This window comes from Halichoeres trimaculatus, unplaced genomic scaffold, assembly GCF_033239565.1.
Source record: "Halichoeres trimaculatus isolate MK-OKI-2021-1 unplaced genomic scaffold, fHalTri1.1 fHalTri1_scaffold_13, whole genome shotgun sequence".
NCBI lineage: Eukaryota > Metazoa > Chordata > Actinopteri > Labriformes > Labridae > Halichoeres > Halichoeres trimaculatus.
Genome location: NW_027437191.1, coordinates 5890298 through 5908126, shown reverse-complemented (window position 1 = coordinate 5908126; position 17829 = coordinate 5890298). Strand labels below are relative to the sequence as shown.

The 17829-nt window shown below is 41.3% G+C and overlaps 1 protein-coding gene across 1 annotated transcript in view; it reads left to right on the top strand.

Annotated features, from left to right (window-relative positions):
• Positions 1 to 17829, top strand: part of ube2j1 (ubiquitin-conjugating enzyme E2, J1) — a 91252-nt gene that overhangs the window by 54104 nt on the left and 19319 nt on the right. Inside the window, exons 6-7 of the mRNA XM_074686003.1 lie at positions 10213 to 10342; positions 14037 to 14180. Coding sequence (XP_074542104.1) covers positions 10213 to 10342; positions 14037 to 14180 — 274 coding nt within the window. The remainder of the gene's footprint in view (positions 1 to 10212; positions 10343 to 14036; positions 14181 to 17829) is intronic.

Genomic DNA, 17829 nt, shown 5'->3' with positions numbered 1-17829 from the left:
CTGACCACTGTTTAGTTTTAGATATCCATAACATCCTTCTTCTCAGGGCAAGTGAAATCACTTTGGACGTGTATGCAAAAGTTGCTGGTCATACCTTAAGTTTTATACTGAGGAGCGGCATCTCTTTCAGCAGCTAGAGATGCCTAAAGGTATGAGGTCTCAAGCTGTTGTCTTCAGTAGTCTTCAACATTATGCTTATGATTTACATCATGTATCCAGGACAGTGAAAAATAAAGGCTGGCATCAAAATTGTGCTTTAAACTTGTTAAACAACATGTTAAATATTTTTTTGAATGTGTAGTTTTTCATTCATGTGACGTTTCTGTCATTCTAACCAGTTAAAGAATCAGTCTTATTAAAATGTCAAATGGTGTGACCACAAAAGCCGGTCAAGTGTTAAAAAACTCAACCCCCTAGGAGTTATGCAAGTGTACTGATGAAACATGTTATTTTTTTATTGAATATCATCTCAAAGTATGTTTAAAACATTTGATTTCTTGTTGTTTTTAGCAGGTCAGTATGCCTTAGACATCAATGGTTTCTCTCTATTTTGGGGTCAGTTGGTTTAAAATCATTTTAAATTACATTTTAAAGAGTAGTAGACTGATAAGATCATATTCATACTAACTTTTTGTGCATAATCTGAGTTTTTATTGCACCAATAGACGTTTACCAGAATCACCACCTGGCCACGTCTTTCACCCATCCATACTGAAAATCGGAGTATTGTGCTTGTTTAAGTCTTTTCTCTGTAGTGTCTTTACATGACTTAAAGCTCCAAAAAATCTCTATTTCTTTGACGGTTGTCTAAGAAAACTCTCATTTCAGCCTCTGTCTGAAACACTTCATTTTAGCTGCTGTCTCTTCAAGGTGATATTCAGACCTGGACTGTTTGGTCCACTATAAACAGACAAGGGTTCGTTTCCCACACTGGTCCGGACTTTCCATGCAGGTGTGAAAAGACACAAACGAACCCTGGAAGCGGACCAAACAACCGGACCGAGACCCACTTTTTGAGATGGTCTTGTTCTGCTTCCAAACATACTCTGGTGCAGTTTGTGGTTCTCCGGTGCAGGTCTGAATACAAACCAAGGTCCACCCAAACTAACTACAGGATACATGCGCCTTTTGGGCCTATAAAGCCACCATAGCCAAGCATTGTGCATTAATCCCCACGTAGTTCACTCTCAGCCCTTAGTGAATGTTGTTCTTTAGTTCATACCTGATCCTCCGTCCTCTGTTTAGCCACGCTGTTATTAGCATGTTGTGGGTCAGGACACGCAGAGCATTGCGTCTCCTTGCTGTCCGCATTCACCTTCACTGTTCCAAAATTTTTACAGAATATAGTCCACTTGCAAAAAGTATAATCAGAATACAAACCGCACCAAATGAAAAAAATAAAGTCCGCTTTTGGTCCGGACCAAACAAGTGGACCAAAGGACTTTTCTGGTCTGAATACAGCCCAAGGCTTCTTGCCCCACAAACCCCCTTCCTTCTGATTGGCCAGTCCTCTGGAGGCCTGTTCCTTCAACATGTTATGAACCAGTTAGGAGGTCCTGTTGCAAAGACATCAACATTTCAGCAAGTCTCCTTAAGATTTCATGAAGATCTTGCTAAGATCTCTTGCTATTTTCAGATCAGATCCAGCAGTTTTTTTTATAATTACCATTTTTAAAATGAATGTAAATTCAAGTTTTATTCAAGTGTATTCCCTTATTTTAGCCTTAAAACACCCATACTGTACTCAATTAATTTCTTTGAGTCAGTCAGTCATCCATTGATAAGCTATTCTATTATACCTGTTTATTATTATACCTTTAACTGATTTTTAAAAGAGTTTGGCCTTGAATACTTCTCTTTGAACTGTCCCAATGTTTTACCCAGAATTCAAGCTGACTGTTGCTATGTCCATCAGTAGTTAGGGGTTAATGCTTTCAACTCTCTGTCTTTTGCCTTGAACATTGAGCTGTTGCTCATTCATATTTTCTAAAACCCAACATCAACAAATATTTTGGGACACTGTGTAAAATGTTAAAACAAACAGAATTTAATGGTTTGCAAATTTTACTCATTTGATGTTTAATTAAAAATCCAGCAAAGGCAACAGAACACAAAACTGAAAAATGTTTTTTGTTTGATGACAAATATCTGTTTATTTTAAATTTGGTGGCAGAAGCACATTAATGTTTACCATCATCAGCTCTTCTTTGAGCAACACTCCGTAAACTTTTGTGATTTAAGAGACCAGTTTCTGGAGTCTGAAAGTGAAATGTTGTCTAATTCTTTCCTGATAGAGGATTTCAGCTGTTTAAGAGTTCAGGGTCTGCTTTGTCTCCACTACAAAGCCTTATAGTAGTCAGTGCAGAATGTGGTTTGTCACGGTCTCTTTGAAATCTGTCATGTCTTCCTGAAAAAGTCTTTGACTGGATGGCAGATTATGTTGCTCCCAAATTTGTAGATTGAGCCTTCACAGATGTGTAAGCTCCCCATGCCATGGACTCTCACGATCCCTAGATGATCAGGGATGCTGGCTCTGAGCTGCGAGCTGAGAACTGGCCAGGTGCTCCCTTTCCTTTTTGGAGTGGAGGACACCATGTCCATGATTTCCAAAAAGAGTGTCAGATTAGGATTCATCAGACTATAGGACAGTTTTCTCTTTCCCTCAGCACACCTTAATCATGCTCTGGTCCAGGGAAGTCTCTTCTGTTTCTGGATCATGTTTTTATGTTATTATATCTGGTTTCCTCTTCGCATGGGGCACTGTGAGCCTGACTTTGTGCAGTGACCTCCACTACAGAGTCACGTCTGTTTTTGATGCAGTGTATCATCCTTTTTCCAGAGATTTTTCCAGATTCTCTTAATCTTTTAATGATGATGAATACACCATTCCTCTCTCATTTTACTCTGAGGAACATGATTCTCAAAGTGTTGAACTGTTTGCTCATACAGCCTCTCACAGAGTGGTGAATCTCTTCCCATCTCTCGGCCTGACAGACTTCGAGACAGTTTTAGCTGTAGCATCAGAAATGTTCTCTTTGCTGTATTTATTAGTTTTAAGTTGATTTTCTACCTTAAATGATTAGAAGAACATCAACATCTGTTTCTTTCTGAGCACAGCGTCCTGACTTGATGAGAGTTTTCAAACTTCATACGTGTATGTTCTGTAATCGCCACCTGAGCCTCTCACTAATCATTGCATAATCGTGATGGAAAAGGAGAGCACTCATGTCAGTCCTGTTTATGCAAGATGACAAATTCATTATCTCCAAAATGGCGTCTCTCTGGAGAAAACATGAATGGGCACATTGCTCCTTATTTCACACCATTTCCCTTGGTGGAAACAGCACAAAAGCCAGAGGAGGAGAGGATCCAGCTCCTCTATTAACACATGAGAGAGGGTCTCTGACAGTGGGCTGTTTCATTATCACATGGAGATGAGATAAACAGCAGGACGCTCCTCACCATAAATACAAGGCTGCTTATCTCTGCCATAAAAGTTCAGTTGTTTTTTTTCCCCACTGGATCTGAGGCTGACGCAGCTCCTCTCTTTGGTTTCTCATCTCCTGTTTCTGTGCCCCTGGAGATTGTGAGAGCTGTCAGTCAGAGGAAGGCCTCTGCACAGCTGGGAAAGGCTGCTGTCCAATGTTTTCACACTTTGCCAAGTTTGTGACAAGTGTTTGACAAGTTAACTGCCAGAAAAGTTGGTCAGCTTGGGATGTAGGAGGACAAACACAAAGGGACCCAGCGGAAGCTCTGAAAAATGAAAAGGAAAATGTTCCTTATTCCTGACAAGTCATCACACATATGGAGGTATCTGTTGGTATCATTGGTCGTTCACAGTGTTAGGATGATGTGGCTGTTTGCCAAGTCTTACCACTGAATCGTGTTGTTTAGAAAGCCTGAATAAAGTAAACTCAGAGGCTGAAAGTATGAAAACATTCAGCTCCTGTTGATGGAAGGGGATCTGGAGATGTTTACTCTGGTAAATAGAGACCAAGTTAAAAGGTTATGAGATGTTTTTATTTGCATGTTTTTGGGTCTGAATGACTGGGAGGTATAAAAAGTTTTTCAAACCACTTATTTATAGTTTGAACGTAATCCACAAGCTTCAGATTAAAGTCAAACACTAGTTTTCATTTTGCCACTCTGTTTACAGTTCAATGAACACTGTTTGAAGTTATGGCTCTACACACCAGAAAAATATATCCCTGTTTTTTAAAGCACTCAGTGCTATGAGTAGACAAAGTAAGTGGGAGTATGCTTCTCAGCCCGTTGGTGGTCTGTATAAGTTCAACACTGTCAAGAATTACAAGTTCTTGTTACTTTGACCCCAGCTGTGAGCGCCATGTTACACCCACACAGTGTTGGGCGGTAACGTCACTGCAAATAGCGCCGTTAGTAGTCTCAGCTCACACATGTAAGGATCAGACTGTGACACCATCTCCAAACACCGCTATGTCTGTGTCGACCAATAGAAGCAGAGGAACTGTTGATGTTGTCACTCAACAATCCCTGCCTGCCACTTCACTGCATACACACATGGCCGCTTCAGTTCACTGAGGCTGTGAATACAGTGAATACACCATTCTGTAGTGCTGTCCAAAATCTGAGTGAGCATGGTCGTTCACTATATAGTCCATTCAATGTATCCCACAATGCATTTTGAAAAGTAGTGTCTTAGCCATGCTCACTATATTAGCAATATATACCATCATGCATTGTGGTTCAAACAGAGAAAACATCTGATTACATTACTAATGCTTACTGATTACATGAAACACCATTAAAAACTGTCAGAGAATAACACTCGTCTCTCTGTTTAACTTTCGGACGAGCCCGTTTCACAACTTCAAGCAGAGAAACAAACAACACAGATGTTAGCTGCTGGTTCATTGCGGGTGATGCATTCACTGGACCTTGTAATTCTCAAACACAGCATAAGTTACTGTGCAAACATATGGTTTATTAATTTAATAGATAATGTGTAATAAATGATTCTACTATATTTGGCTGTTGCGTAAAATACGCTAAGTACAAAATTAATTATCATAGATATTAAAACTGTTTTGGAGTGTTTGAGAAAAATAATAACTTTAAATCCCCAACTGTCTGTGAGCAACGTGAGAGTTTTTATGTCACTGTCAGCTTTCAGGTCAGGTTCATGAGTGAGTAGTGTCCGAAACTTTGTTTTAATTTAGCTGATTCATCTAATTCACTATGTAGTGAGTTATGTCTAGGGAATGAGTATATGATTTCGGACACAACCTGAGAGATGGCAGAAGAGGAAGGAGAAGAAGAGCAGCTGAAGGAGTCACCATGGCCCTACCTAAATAGATATATGAGTTTTTGAAAAAAAAAAAAAAACACAAAAAAAAACCTCTCTGTCAACTCCAACGACTTCAAACACAAATTTGAGAACCCATATACAGGTGACTACCAAATATCCACAACCAGCAATTAGGCTGTCAACACAAACAAGGTACTTTTCAACAGCCAACAATTCAAGTGGCAGTGAATTAATTCAATTAAGCGTGAGGATGTAGTGGCAGTGTGTAAGTGTGTGTAAGGTGTTTAAAATTAAATTGATACATAGAGGAGGAAAGAGGTATGAGAGAAAAGGAACTAACAGTAAAACAAAAATCTGTATTTAGTATTAATGTTAACACTAACAAGCTAATGGCTGAAAAAATAATAAGAAAGAAAAATAAATAAATTCAGAAAAAATCCAGTCTGGAGGCTGTTTTCTAAACTTTGTGTTTGTTGGCTAGAGTGCCATAAACGAGAGGCTGAAATGCAAGACCCTAAAAACGCTTTTATATCACAACTCTCTACTGGTTGTTGAAGCTTGGTCAACAAAATTAGTCACTGTCAGTGGAAAGGGGAGACCATTCCTGACAGTTACATGGGCATAAGGCTCAATATCAAGGCTCTCAATACCCCTGTATTGCTCAGTTAATCCTTCAACATGTTTCAGAAGTTCATAATTGCCACCAAAGGCCAGCCGTGGTAAACCAGCTGCTTGTTGTGCCTTTATTTTCTCCACAGTCTCTCTCTGAGACGCCTTGGTTGCTGTCATTTTATATTGCCGTTACAAATTGTTGGAGCACACTGCAGTGCACACTCTGGGATATTTCATGCTTAATCTAACAGACACCGCTTTAAAAATCCCAATCATTTAAAAAATGAGTTTCTGAGCTTGTTGGAAAATTTGAAAAGTCTTTCATTTTCTTGTAAAATAGGGTTTTCTTTAAACTTCCCTTCCTCTTGCGCATACTAAATTCCAAATGTAACAGCAGGAGCTAAGCTCATGACATAAAACCACAGACACACCGCCCTCCTCTCAGTATGCATCTCAGATTGTACAAACCACTTCTCCAATTATTGCAATCCTCTGCGGTCATAATTATCAACATTTAAAAGGGTTCAAAGAGAAATTCATATTAGCTATCATCAACGAAGCGTGGAGTATGTCTGCATGGCTTCTGCTTTAGGAGACACAGGCGACTGTCTAAGCTGTCATAGTCCACTGACATGGTGGCTGGAGGCTCCCAGGACCATCCCCTGAGTGCTGCTGGATGTCTGATGCCTAATTCTTCAGCTACATCTGAGCTTCACTCCAACAAAAATCCAATTTCTGCCTGGCTCTAGAGGCAGACACTGATGTGGATCATTTAATGTCATAATGTATCCAAATCTACCCGTAGCACCTTTAGCCCGAGGAGCTCCACGGTGATGTTGTGGTGTTCCTCAGAGCATGATTCATCTCTCCTCCTCACAGCTGCAACATCAGTCCATTAGCTGCTGCAAGGGACGATTAGCTCCCCCAATACAAATCCCCACAAACCTCTTTTATGTGTTGCTTCTCCATGTTTTTTTCCACGCCAATGCATTAAAGAGGGTGTGCTGTTTCTCCTCAGTAATATTGCGCTGCACCCCACTGTCAGGGCTGGCATGAGGGTGTAAAGGTGCACTAAACAGTCTGAACCCTTAGCAGGGATCTGGCATGTGAGCGTGCCACAGGTGGAGAAAGCAGGAGCAAAGCTGTCAGCTGAGGATTCATTGTGAGGCAGCCAACAGCACAAGCGGCCAAATCCATAAATGCACAAAGCTTTTGAAGCCGCATCCCCTGCCAGATTCTCTCCAGGATGCAAACACAGCTCTGAGAAATGAAAGCAGCTCAATCGAAAAACCCTTATAACTTCATCATCAAGGTGCCAAATCACCTTTTCATCTATAGCAGATTAATAAATAAGCCACCATCTGCAAAGATGCTCATTTTGTGAAACATGGCATGTAAATGTGTGAATAATTCAGAGGACTTTCTGTTTTTTCTCTGCCCATGTTGACCTCAGAAAACTCTGACCAGCAGCGAACAGATCTGAGCCTCAGCTTTGTGTCAGACAAACTGCTTATCAGCCTCTCTGCCCCATGTTCAGCAATAAATCTCTGGTGTCATGTTCACGCCGTCTGCTGCAACAGACTGTTTCTACAACCAGGAGGTTTTTCATCATGATCTGAATATGAGGAAAATAATGTCGAGGAATTTGCCAGAGACACTTAGATTTTTAGAGGGAAAAACGAATTCCTAACCAACTGGTCTGAAGGTGAGAAAACAAAATTGAGCACAATTAATTAAACATGACCAAACATGGGATCACAGAGTCTGCAGTTAAGTTTCCTGAATAAAGCTAATGCTAGCAGAGCTTGGTAACCTACAGGTTGATGTCCTCAAACCTGAGCTGGATGTTCTGGTTGTTGTTCTGGTTGAGTGTTAATGTCTGATTAAAGGGGCTGCAGGAGTTTCTATGTGTCTACACTTAAAATGAGATTATCAGCTACAGTATTACAGGTTATTTCCAAACGCTATTTCCTGATGGGGTTGAGCAGAACCAAATTGATTTACAGCACATCTAAGTCTATGACAACACCACACTGGCTGATGAAGTTTAGTAGTGAGAAGAGAGATCTGTGCTTTTCTCTGCTGAAAACAATTTCTGTGATTAATTTTGTAGTGATGGTGGACACTGGAGCCTAAAGGACAGAAGAGCAGATAAAAGATAAACAGAAGAGAGATACAACCCGAGCTAAAGGCTAATACAGGAGCTAAACTGTTTGTGCTAATGTTGATTCCAACCCACAGTCAGCAGTTCAAACTTGAGAGTCTATCAATAAAATGAAGAGTGAGGTTATGTTAGCTCTGATTGGTAGATGACTGGCAGGACGTAACCAGGATTCACTGATGTTACACATTACAGACACGTCTTAGAGCACCGAGCTGTCACATTTCAAACTTCTTGAACAAAGAAAAGTGGTAAGAAGATCTGATCTCCATTCATTTCCCGTTCAAATGCAGGCCTTGTTAAGAGTCGCATCTTCACAACAGTGTGCGTGAGACTGTGGGCTAAATTAAACACACCCTTCTCACAATATCTTTAACTAGACACAGCCTACATACAACTTTTTATCTGCCAACCAGATCAACATACTCACAAAGCATGTTACAAGACCAGTGGTCTGTACTTCTTTACATTTGGCATGTACATCTTTACAGCACAAATGGCAGCAGACAGGAACCAGAACTAGAGCCCCTGATAGTGGCAGCTTAAGTTGAGCTATGTGCTGTTTGACAGCAGGAACTGGGGTCTAAATCTAGTTCTGGAATATTGATCTACCCCTTGGCGCAACCCTGCCTGGGGGTGGTACTTTCCAGATGTTCAGGAACTATGAGAGGCAGGGCCTGCAAGCTGAATGTTTTTGATTGGTGGAGCACCCACAGTGTTTTTATTTCCCCCTCCCTCTGTCCACAGATGACCCCCAGCTGTGATGGTGATGGCCTTGGTTTAGTTCCTCTTAAACTATGGTCTTCTTTGAGCCTGATAGTGTGATTGTGTCTCTGTCAGCTCCTGGTGTTCCAGTTTAAAGAGTGACCCTGTAAACTGGAGACCTTCAGCTGAACGTGTCAGTGGATATCCAGTTTACAACAGCTGTTCAAACACAGGAGAAGTCCTCAGGACTGCATTTGAGTTTAGTTCTGCTCTTATAAGTGACAAAATATTCGAATCAGAGTAATCTAAAAAAAAAAATTCAGAAGGTTGCATGTGGCTGAAAGTTGTCGATCAACAGTCGCTCTTTTATCCAAAACATTGGTCAATGTCTTCCGTCTTCATAGCATAAGAATCTCCTAACTGGTTCATGACACAATGAAGGGGTGGACCTCAGACACCAAGGTCTGCCCATAACCCTGCCCCAGACAGGCCTCCAGAGGTCTGGCCAATCAGAGGGAAGGGGGTTCGTAGAGTGAGGAGCCTTAAAGAGACAGAACAAAAGGTTTTCGAAAACACCAATATGAGAAAAAATAGGGATCTTATTGAGCTGTAAATCCTGTAAAGCTATTAGGGTGGTCCAAGAGGGACAAAACAGAGACCATAAAAAGGTCAGCACCCTGTCTTTGGCAATGACAAAATTCACCAGAATCCACCTTTAGCATACAGCTTTCAAAATGAGGTGTTGCAGTTAAAGTATTGGTGTTGATCTTTACCCTGTGTGAAGTGGAACAAGTCTCGTATCTTCTGCATAATTGCGTTTTATGATGAATTACAAGCCCGAGCCTCTCTGTAATTATGAGTGTGACGTACTTCAGAGAGAATGTAATTATTGTTCCAGCTGATGAGGAGGAAGTCTGAGGGTTTAATAATTCAGGTTACGCTGCAGGTATTTCTGCGAGGAGAGGGCCAGAACTTTAATTTTTTGGTGCTGTTCAAAGTTAAGAGGTCGTTTATTTTGTTACCAAAGCAAATTCTTTAATCTGATCGCTTGTTCACAGAGATTTCCTTCAGATTGGTTCATTCTGTCCACTCCTTATAAACTGAGTCTGTGAGTGCTTAAGGTGCCCATCATTGACCATAAGTTCAGAGAACGACACATTTCTACTTCCTCCCTTTGTAAACATGAAGCCAAATATTTCTCTGATAGGTGTTGATGTGTTACGCTGGTATCCTTTCTTAGAGCTCCAGTCTGTGCAGTGAGAGCTCACTGAAATGACTAAAATCATACTTGTGAAGAATTTATTCTACATGTATTTTAATGTCATAGTTTGATGATGAGGTACTGTTTTGGCTCAGGATGAGGGTCTGTGTATTTAGTCACCAGCTCAGAGTACAGATGCTCCTGCAGCATCATGACCTCACCCTGCACCCCCTGTGTCTCTGTCAGGTCTCAGGACTTCTGCTGCGAGACGTGCGGCTGCTCCATGCGCTCTGCCCTCCTGACTCTGACCCCAAACAGCAACCAGAGCACCGTGGACCACCAGGCTAAGAAACTGGCTCAGCAAATCAACTTCAAGGTACAAACACAAGCTTTAACATGCGTCACGTTTGATTCACGGTTCAGTCACCGTTTTTACCCTCAGAGCAAAAAAGCCTCTGACAGCACAAGCTACAAACAAACAAACAACTGCTTTTTTCTTTCTCTCTCTGCACCCTCAGCCAAAAATATAATCCCATCCTTTGCTGATAGGCTTTTATTTTGACATGACAACATTTCAACCTAAATTGGTCTTCCACAAACAGAGCCTTGCAGAAGAGACTTCTCTGATGCTGAAGGTTTCTGTTTTTAACTGGAGAACCAAAGATAATACGGGTTTCTCATGTTATCTCTGACAATCCACCTTAAGCTCCATGTTTTATTTGAAGTATTGATAACTGCTTGGTTCTGAAGATTTCTGTCAATAAATGTATCATGTATCGTATCAGCTGGATAAGACTAGACCCTGACTCAAAGCTGAGGGGCTCTTGTCCCACTCTGTGGCAGATATTGCTCTGAATCTGGCCATGCCTGTTGATTATATTTGATTTTTGACTAGTAAAGTATGAAGTATGCATCTATGTATTATTATAATAATGGTTAAAAAAAATAGAATCCCTTTAGCCAATGTCACTCTGTTGGGATTCTATCTTGCTGAACCACACAACTTTATCCTGCTTATTACTGGGCTATCATCTGATAATGTTTAAGATCCAAACACTTGGGCGCAAAACTTTGATATGTCAATTGATAGTTAAGTATGACCAGATTAACTTTGTTAGCATCTGTCCTTATGGCACTCTCTAAGCTCTATGGACTACTCATTTAGAAGTAAACACGCCAAGTGTTACAATTTCTAACACTGCTGTTAACATCTGTAAAAGTAATGGTTTACGATTTTTTGATGAGTAACTCAGTACCCGTTTACACAACGACGTTTCATCTTTGAACGCTAAAACGTGTGAAAAAAATCTGCGTTTACACAGAAAAACTAAGGGACTAGAAACACTGTAAGCATGCCAAGCCTGTAGGTGGTGCTATAACTGTCTTGTTCAGTCGAGATCTACCAAAAGCTGCTTCTGGACAAGACAGTAGTTGGGTCTGTCTCAAGTTGGGTTGAGCTGATCATCTGGTGTATTGGGGAATGCTAAGAGCAAAAGTGGAGCAACAGATGCTCATTTTGTTAAAGACACTTAGCAGATTCAGCAGATTGAGCAGCACAAGCACAACACAGTAGTTAGTGACGATCGTAATAACAGTACTGTTGTCCTGTTGTATGCGCTTGGGAAGCAGAGTGTGACGTCATAGTTTCCAGTGACAACGCCGGCTTACTGTTCACAAGGCAACGGTGTCTGCAGCGTTTCAGAAAAATCACACTGTGAAGGCTGTTTTCAAAAGTTAGCGTTTCATGTTGGCTGAAACACTGTTTCTGTGTAAACGCAAGGCTGAAAGGCAACAAAACTTTTGCGTTTCCCCTAAAACCGTTGTTGTGTAAATGGCCTCAAATACCCCTTTTATTTAGTCCTGGTCCCGGGTCAGTGCCTGGCTAAGCACTGGCTCCACTGACAAATCACTGGCTCTAGGTGCTCAAAACTGGTACTTAGCAAGCACCAACTCTTTGCTGGGCCAGAGCAAAGCACCAACGACATCAAGGGCCAGGGCCAGGCTTACCGTGACCAAAAATCAGGGGTTGAAAACAGCATACTAAAAAGGAAAGCTGCAGAGCAAGTCGTCTGTTGTTATGTTGGCGCTTCCGCATTCAAAACTTGAAATGGAGGTGAAATTGAAGCAGCAATGCCTTGCCTCTCCAGAGTCCCATTTAAAGGCCTTTATTAATTAGGTGTGTATGCACGTCCAGCCATCAGGGAGAAAAACTGACTGTTTGTATTAATAGTCAAAAAAAATCAAAAAACTGTGAATAGAGTTATTTATTGAGTTACTAGAGCATTGCTGTGGTGCTGGTTCCACAGAGCAGCTTTCATTTTGCTTATTTTATTTTTTTTAGTGTTCCACGGTGCGCTTGGAAACACCGCACATATTCACTCTGTTCAAGATCTTTATCCAAATGTTCCCTTCTTTGCTTATCTTATACAATTAACTGATAGATGTTTGTTCATTCTATATTCTTGTAATAAATTATCCATTTCTTCATCTAAAAAATATTTTTCTTTGTCTTCTCCCTGTCACACCATCACTGCTCGCCATGTTTATTGTTGTTTATGCAGAATTCTAATTTGTCAGATAGGGCTTTTCCAGGAGGTTCCCCTGATTTATGACGTAATCTACACCTGCCTCATTTCATGGTACAATTAGTTAACTGGCCAATTATTTACTGTTATGCATGCAGCTAACTCTACAGCCAAATGGACCGTTCCATAAATGTTTGTTAGGACTAATGGTCCTGTTTGTGTAATGACTCAATGTGCATACAGGCCCAGATCTATATCTTGTTATTTTATTTGATGGACTTAATAACCTTCCTTTATTTATCTTACTTACATGACAGGATATAATTTCTGCCTCATGGTGTGCACCACATTTCTCCTTTGCTCTCTGTCAGGCACGACAGAGTTCTGCCCCGATACATTTAGAGGACACACTAACAGATGCGCACACACACACACACACACACACACACACACACACACACACACACACACACACACACACACACACACACACAGAGGAGCAAACCCTGTGTAGAAGACAGGAAAAATAACGTCACAACCACCACAAGAATCACAGTGTCCACAGCCGACACTCCCCACTGGAACGGCTACTTCTGCATTGACGTACTGATGTTTTACTGTGACATTATGATGTGGCTCCAACTTGGCTCCTTCCTGCTGATGGAAAACCAAACTGGTTATGATTAGATCAACCAAGCACTAGCTAGCATCGAGCCAGCACAGGTGGGAATGGGGTTAAAAGTTGAGTAGCTGCCATTGCCTGGAATGCAGGACAGAGTCCAAGGGTGCTTTATGACCCAATTCTACTCTACTAGGTGTACTCTTCCATGGTCCCTGTAGCCCAATAGGGTCTCATATCCTCAGAGGCCTTAAGTCTCCTGGAGATTATGTGAATCAGGCCAGTGACATACAAAGAAAAAAATATATTGTAACACACCACCGGACCAGCAGAGGGCAGTATGAAACGCCAAAGACCATTCAGCTAAAATAAATTTGCTGATACTGGAGAGAAGATAAGCCCTGGAAAGGGGTGGATCAGATACCCAAGAGCTGAGTTCAGACCCTAGTTCTTGCTGTTAAAAACAGGTAGTCCCTCAAAAAGTACTCAGTTCCTGTTTAAAAAGAGCTTTAAGACACCCATGTTTTGGGAGCTACAAATTTATCATGATTTTGAAAACTAGCATTGTTTGTCTTGCTGTCGAGGTGCAGAAGAAACAGGTGCTGAACTCTTTCCTGTGTGCGATTATTAGGATTTTTGATCTCCTTGTCTCTCGGGTTTCTCATGTTAGAGTTAATGACTTGGTCAAGGGACCAATCAGAATCAGACAATCAGCATGGTGATGAGTAAGAGTGCTGAGTAATTATCTCTAAAGAGTTCATGAACCTCACTTTCCAGACCACAGTATGTGTTAAACGGGCAATAAATCAGCCATAACTCGTCCTCAGTGTGCCACAATGAGAGGAGAACCACCTCGGTCTCATAACGCTCTCCTATTTTCAGTCCACAGAGTGAGTCACTGCAGCGTTCTGTTTCTGTTCATGCAGGCAGAGTCCAGTTCATCCAGACATTCGAGTGAGAGCAGAGGAGCAGAGAGCAGAGGAGCAGAGAGCGAGTCGTCCACATCCTCACAGGGAGACGCCTCCACGTCTGCAGGAAAGGAAGCTGCTGACGAGCCTCAGACTGAACAGGTACCGTAGGTGTTAAACTGCCCCTTCAGGAGGAAACACAGGAGAGAACATTACCTGCCCTCAGCTGAACCCCCACCCACAGAGCAGAGTAACCTCATGGTTTACAGGTCTAAAACTATTAACCACAAGTCTGAACCAAACTACAGAGAGCTTTGTTTACCAAATAGAGAGTAAGCTCCTCTGACAGTCTGGATCTTAGTATGAGAAGTGTTTTGGTGTCTGTGTTAAGTTCACTTGTATTGACAAATCAGGTATCAACAGGCTTTAGTGTCTGCGAGAAACACGGTCTGTATGGGGGGCAAAAGCAGGTGTGACACAACCTGCTGCTAAATATCTCAGCTCCCATTAGTGACAATGTGATAACAGTTTATTTATCGTTATAAACAGGTTCAGTCAGCAACCATCTGTATGGAGTTAAACATTTACAGTGAGACACAAATCTCCTCGATGCTGAGTCACTAAAACAATCAGTGTCTAGATTTCTCGACTTCCTGGAATGCAGCAGAAATGATGGATTCTACCTTTGTTCAGCAAACATTTTTTTTCACTCCTGACGAGACTCATCTGCTTCATGATGTTACATCAGCAAACTAAAGACAGTTCAGTTCAGATAACTTTGTTCATCCCACAAGGGGCAATTCATTTTTCTTTGGTTAATGCTCAGAGTGAATTACAACAAACTAAGGTAGACATTCCCCTCTCAGCCTGACCTCAGCTCAGTCATCACCTAATGGAATATCTGTTTTACATTTCTACCACGCATAGGTCTGAATTCCTTCTCACTTTTAATCTGAACTCACGGTTGCCTCTTGAGTCTTTAATTGGTCTGTAAACGCCGCTGCACATTAGGCTGTCACTTTTTCAAAAAGTCAAGTTCAAACAAATTTAAAGTGGTCTGTAATTCCTTTCAATAAATTTGAACCACCTCCACACATTTTATTTACTTAACAACCCGTCTAATGGAGGAAGCTACGACAGCTTTGAAATAACAACATAGAAAGTAAGGGTCTCTTTTTGTTTACAATATTACCTGCGAATAAGAACACGCGCTCAGTGCATACAAACGCTTCTGAGGCCTGAACTACACGTATATGGATATTTTTTTGATACGATATCTTTCCCCTTGTTTAAGAAAAAATCTCCGTCCACACCACAGAAATATCTCTGTCCATACGAAGAGGCCAAACTGAAAACGATTGCCTCTGAAGCCTGCAATGCCATGCCTGGCCGATAAGTGGCAGGTTAGCAAAATGTGAGCATGCGCAGTCAAACACAGGATATTAACCGTTGCTACAGTGACTTGTTGCTAGGCGCTTGACGTCATCGCGTCAACACCAGCTCCGTTTAACATCCCTACATGGATCCACTCAACCGGGTAATTTTTTATTTTTTCACTTTTTTTATCCCTTTTTAAAAATCTCAGTTTATGTGGCTGAAATTGCCATGTTCGTGTGGTTGAGAGGCCCAATTGGACAGAAAAATGTGCATTTAGGAATATAACCATATACGTGTGGTTCAGGCCTGAGACACACCGATATTTATTGACCAGCTGTGAGAGTTGCAGATACCTGTTTTATCAAAGGGGTAACATCGGGTCAGTAAAAATGAAGCCTATGCGGAAGTGCTCAAAGTTGCTGGTCAATGAGAATCCGCTTGAGTCTGGCTGCAGAAAGAAAGAAAGAATGGAAGCCACGTATGCACCCAGCCATAAAAATGGACTTTTACGGCACATACATACATGTTTACAGCTTGGTTCAAAAAACAGCTTGGATCTAAAACGCTTGATGTCACTTATCGGCACACAAAGTATGTGGGGTGCTTTTTTCTAACTTGGCGGTTTAGAAGATATTAGGATCATTTTATTGTCCAATCAGAGACACAGCCCAGGTCATGTGACTGGCAGGCGCCCTGTAGCTGCTCGAAAGGAAACTCACAGCTGGCGTCATAGCAAATGTGGCTGCATCGCGGATTGGCTTCATTTCATGATTTCAGGAACCGACGAGTGATGTCACAGAGGATACGTCCATGTTTTATACAGACTATGGTTATACCCATTGACTGTATATAGAGTGGACAGTGTGGCTTCACCATTGAACATTGTACAGTTTTGAAGCCAAAATTCCGCCGTCACAGGCGCCGCCATTGAAGCAGTTGTGCAGCCAGAGTCTGCCTAGGAAAGACTGTGAGGGAATCTGGGAGAATATAAGAAGAGCCTGGTAACAATTTTTTTTTTTCTTTCGAGAGTCTAATCTCCTCTTGCCTCCCGACATATTTTACAATCCCCGAAAAAAATACACAAGAACATCAGCTGTCAATTATCCTTAAACTGACGTGAAATGTCATTTTTAACCTCGTATAACTAATAAAAACAAAACTCTTAAGAAAAAAAGAGGACTTGAATACAAAGGAGCCAAACAATATCTTCAAATCACCACAACAATCGGACTTGAGAAACATTTCTATGAGCTGTATTAATTTTTTTAAGTTTGACCACAGCCCATCTGGAATGACTGGAGAGACAGATTTTTTGGCCTATAGTATGGCCAGCCATCAGGGGGAGCAGTTTTTGTGGTGACCTCACTTTGAGCCCAGCAAGATGACGTCCATTTTTTTTTTTTTTCAGTCCATGGTTGTATCCTATTGCCCCATGTTGCCGTCCTTTGAACAGGTAACTATAGTTTGAACATGAGCTTTTCACCGCATGTTGGGACAAATTTTTGAAACTCAAATAAAAAATGACAGCCCGACTGCTTATAGACGAGAAAGTATTGGCTGGGAGTCATTTATGCTAGCCTTTAGTTGCAGCACAACACTGAGAAGTCATCCTTTCCTCTAATGGGCACATACTGATGTTGGAAATTAGCTCACAAGTTTATTTTGTGGTTTTGATAATAAAGCAGGGGATGGTTGAGTTTGCCTTCTGAGCTTTCCTTTCTTTTGGAAATCTCATGTCCCAGAATCCTTCTCGAAGCAGAAAACCTGGGCTCACGTCCAACCTGCAGACCCTTACCTCATGTCCCCCCACTCTCTCCTCGCACTTTCCTTCTCTATCCACAGGAAAGACTGGAAGCTTTTAAAACCACAGCATTCCTCAGAGAGATTCAGATACCAGCGTACTGACTGAAAGGGATGCAAATAAATAATAGAAACACCTAAATCCACCAGAACACATCAAACTCTGCATCTTTTTCAATTTTCAATTCTTTTCTCCACTAGAAAGACGCTATATTCTCCAGAATGATGTCTGTGAAACGAGTCTGCGTCTGAATGCAGTCTATAAATGAGAAAAGATGCCTGGTGTTGGAAGTGTCATCTGTTTGTCCTTGAGTTATGTGCCTGTGATGTTTGATGGCACTTCAGTAGTTTACAAGAAAAAAATCTCATAAACAGAGAAGAAAAGTAAAGCCTAATCATATCCTCTAACTTCAGGACAGTATGTGAGTTTCAAAAGCCAACACAAGCATTCTGTCCCTGTGGTATTGCCATAGTAGCTTTTTATGGTTTAAGGCTAAATTTTTTTTTTTTTTTTAATTTAACAGATGTCTCTTTAAGGCTTCATTTATATGACGTTCAACCCTAAAACACAGTTAAAGAAAATATGCATTTGTACAGAAGGCCAGGCCTGTAGTTGGCACAATATCTGTAGTCT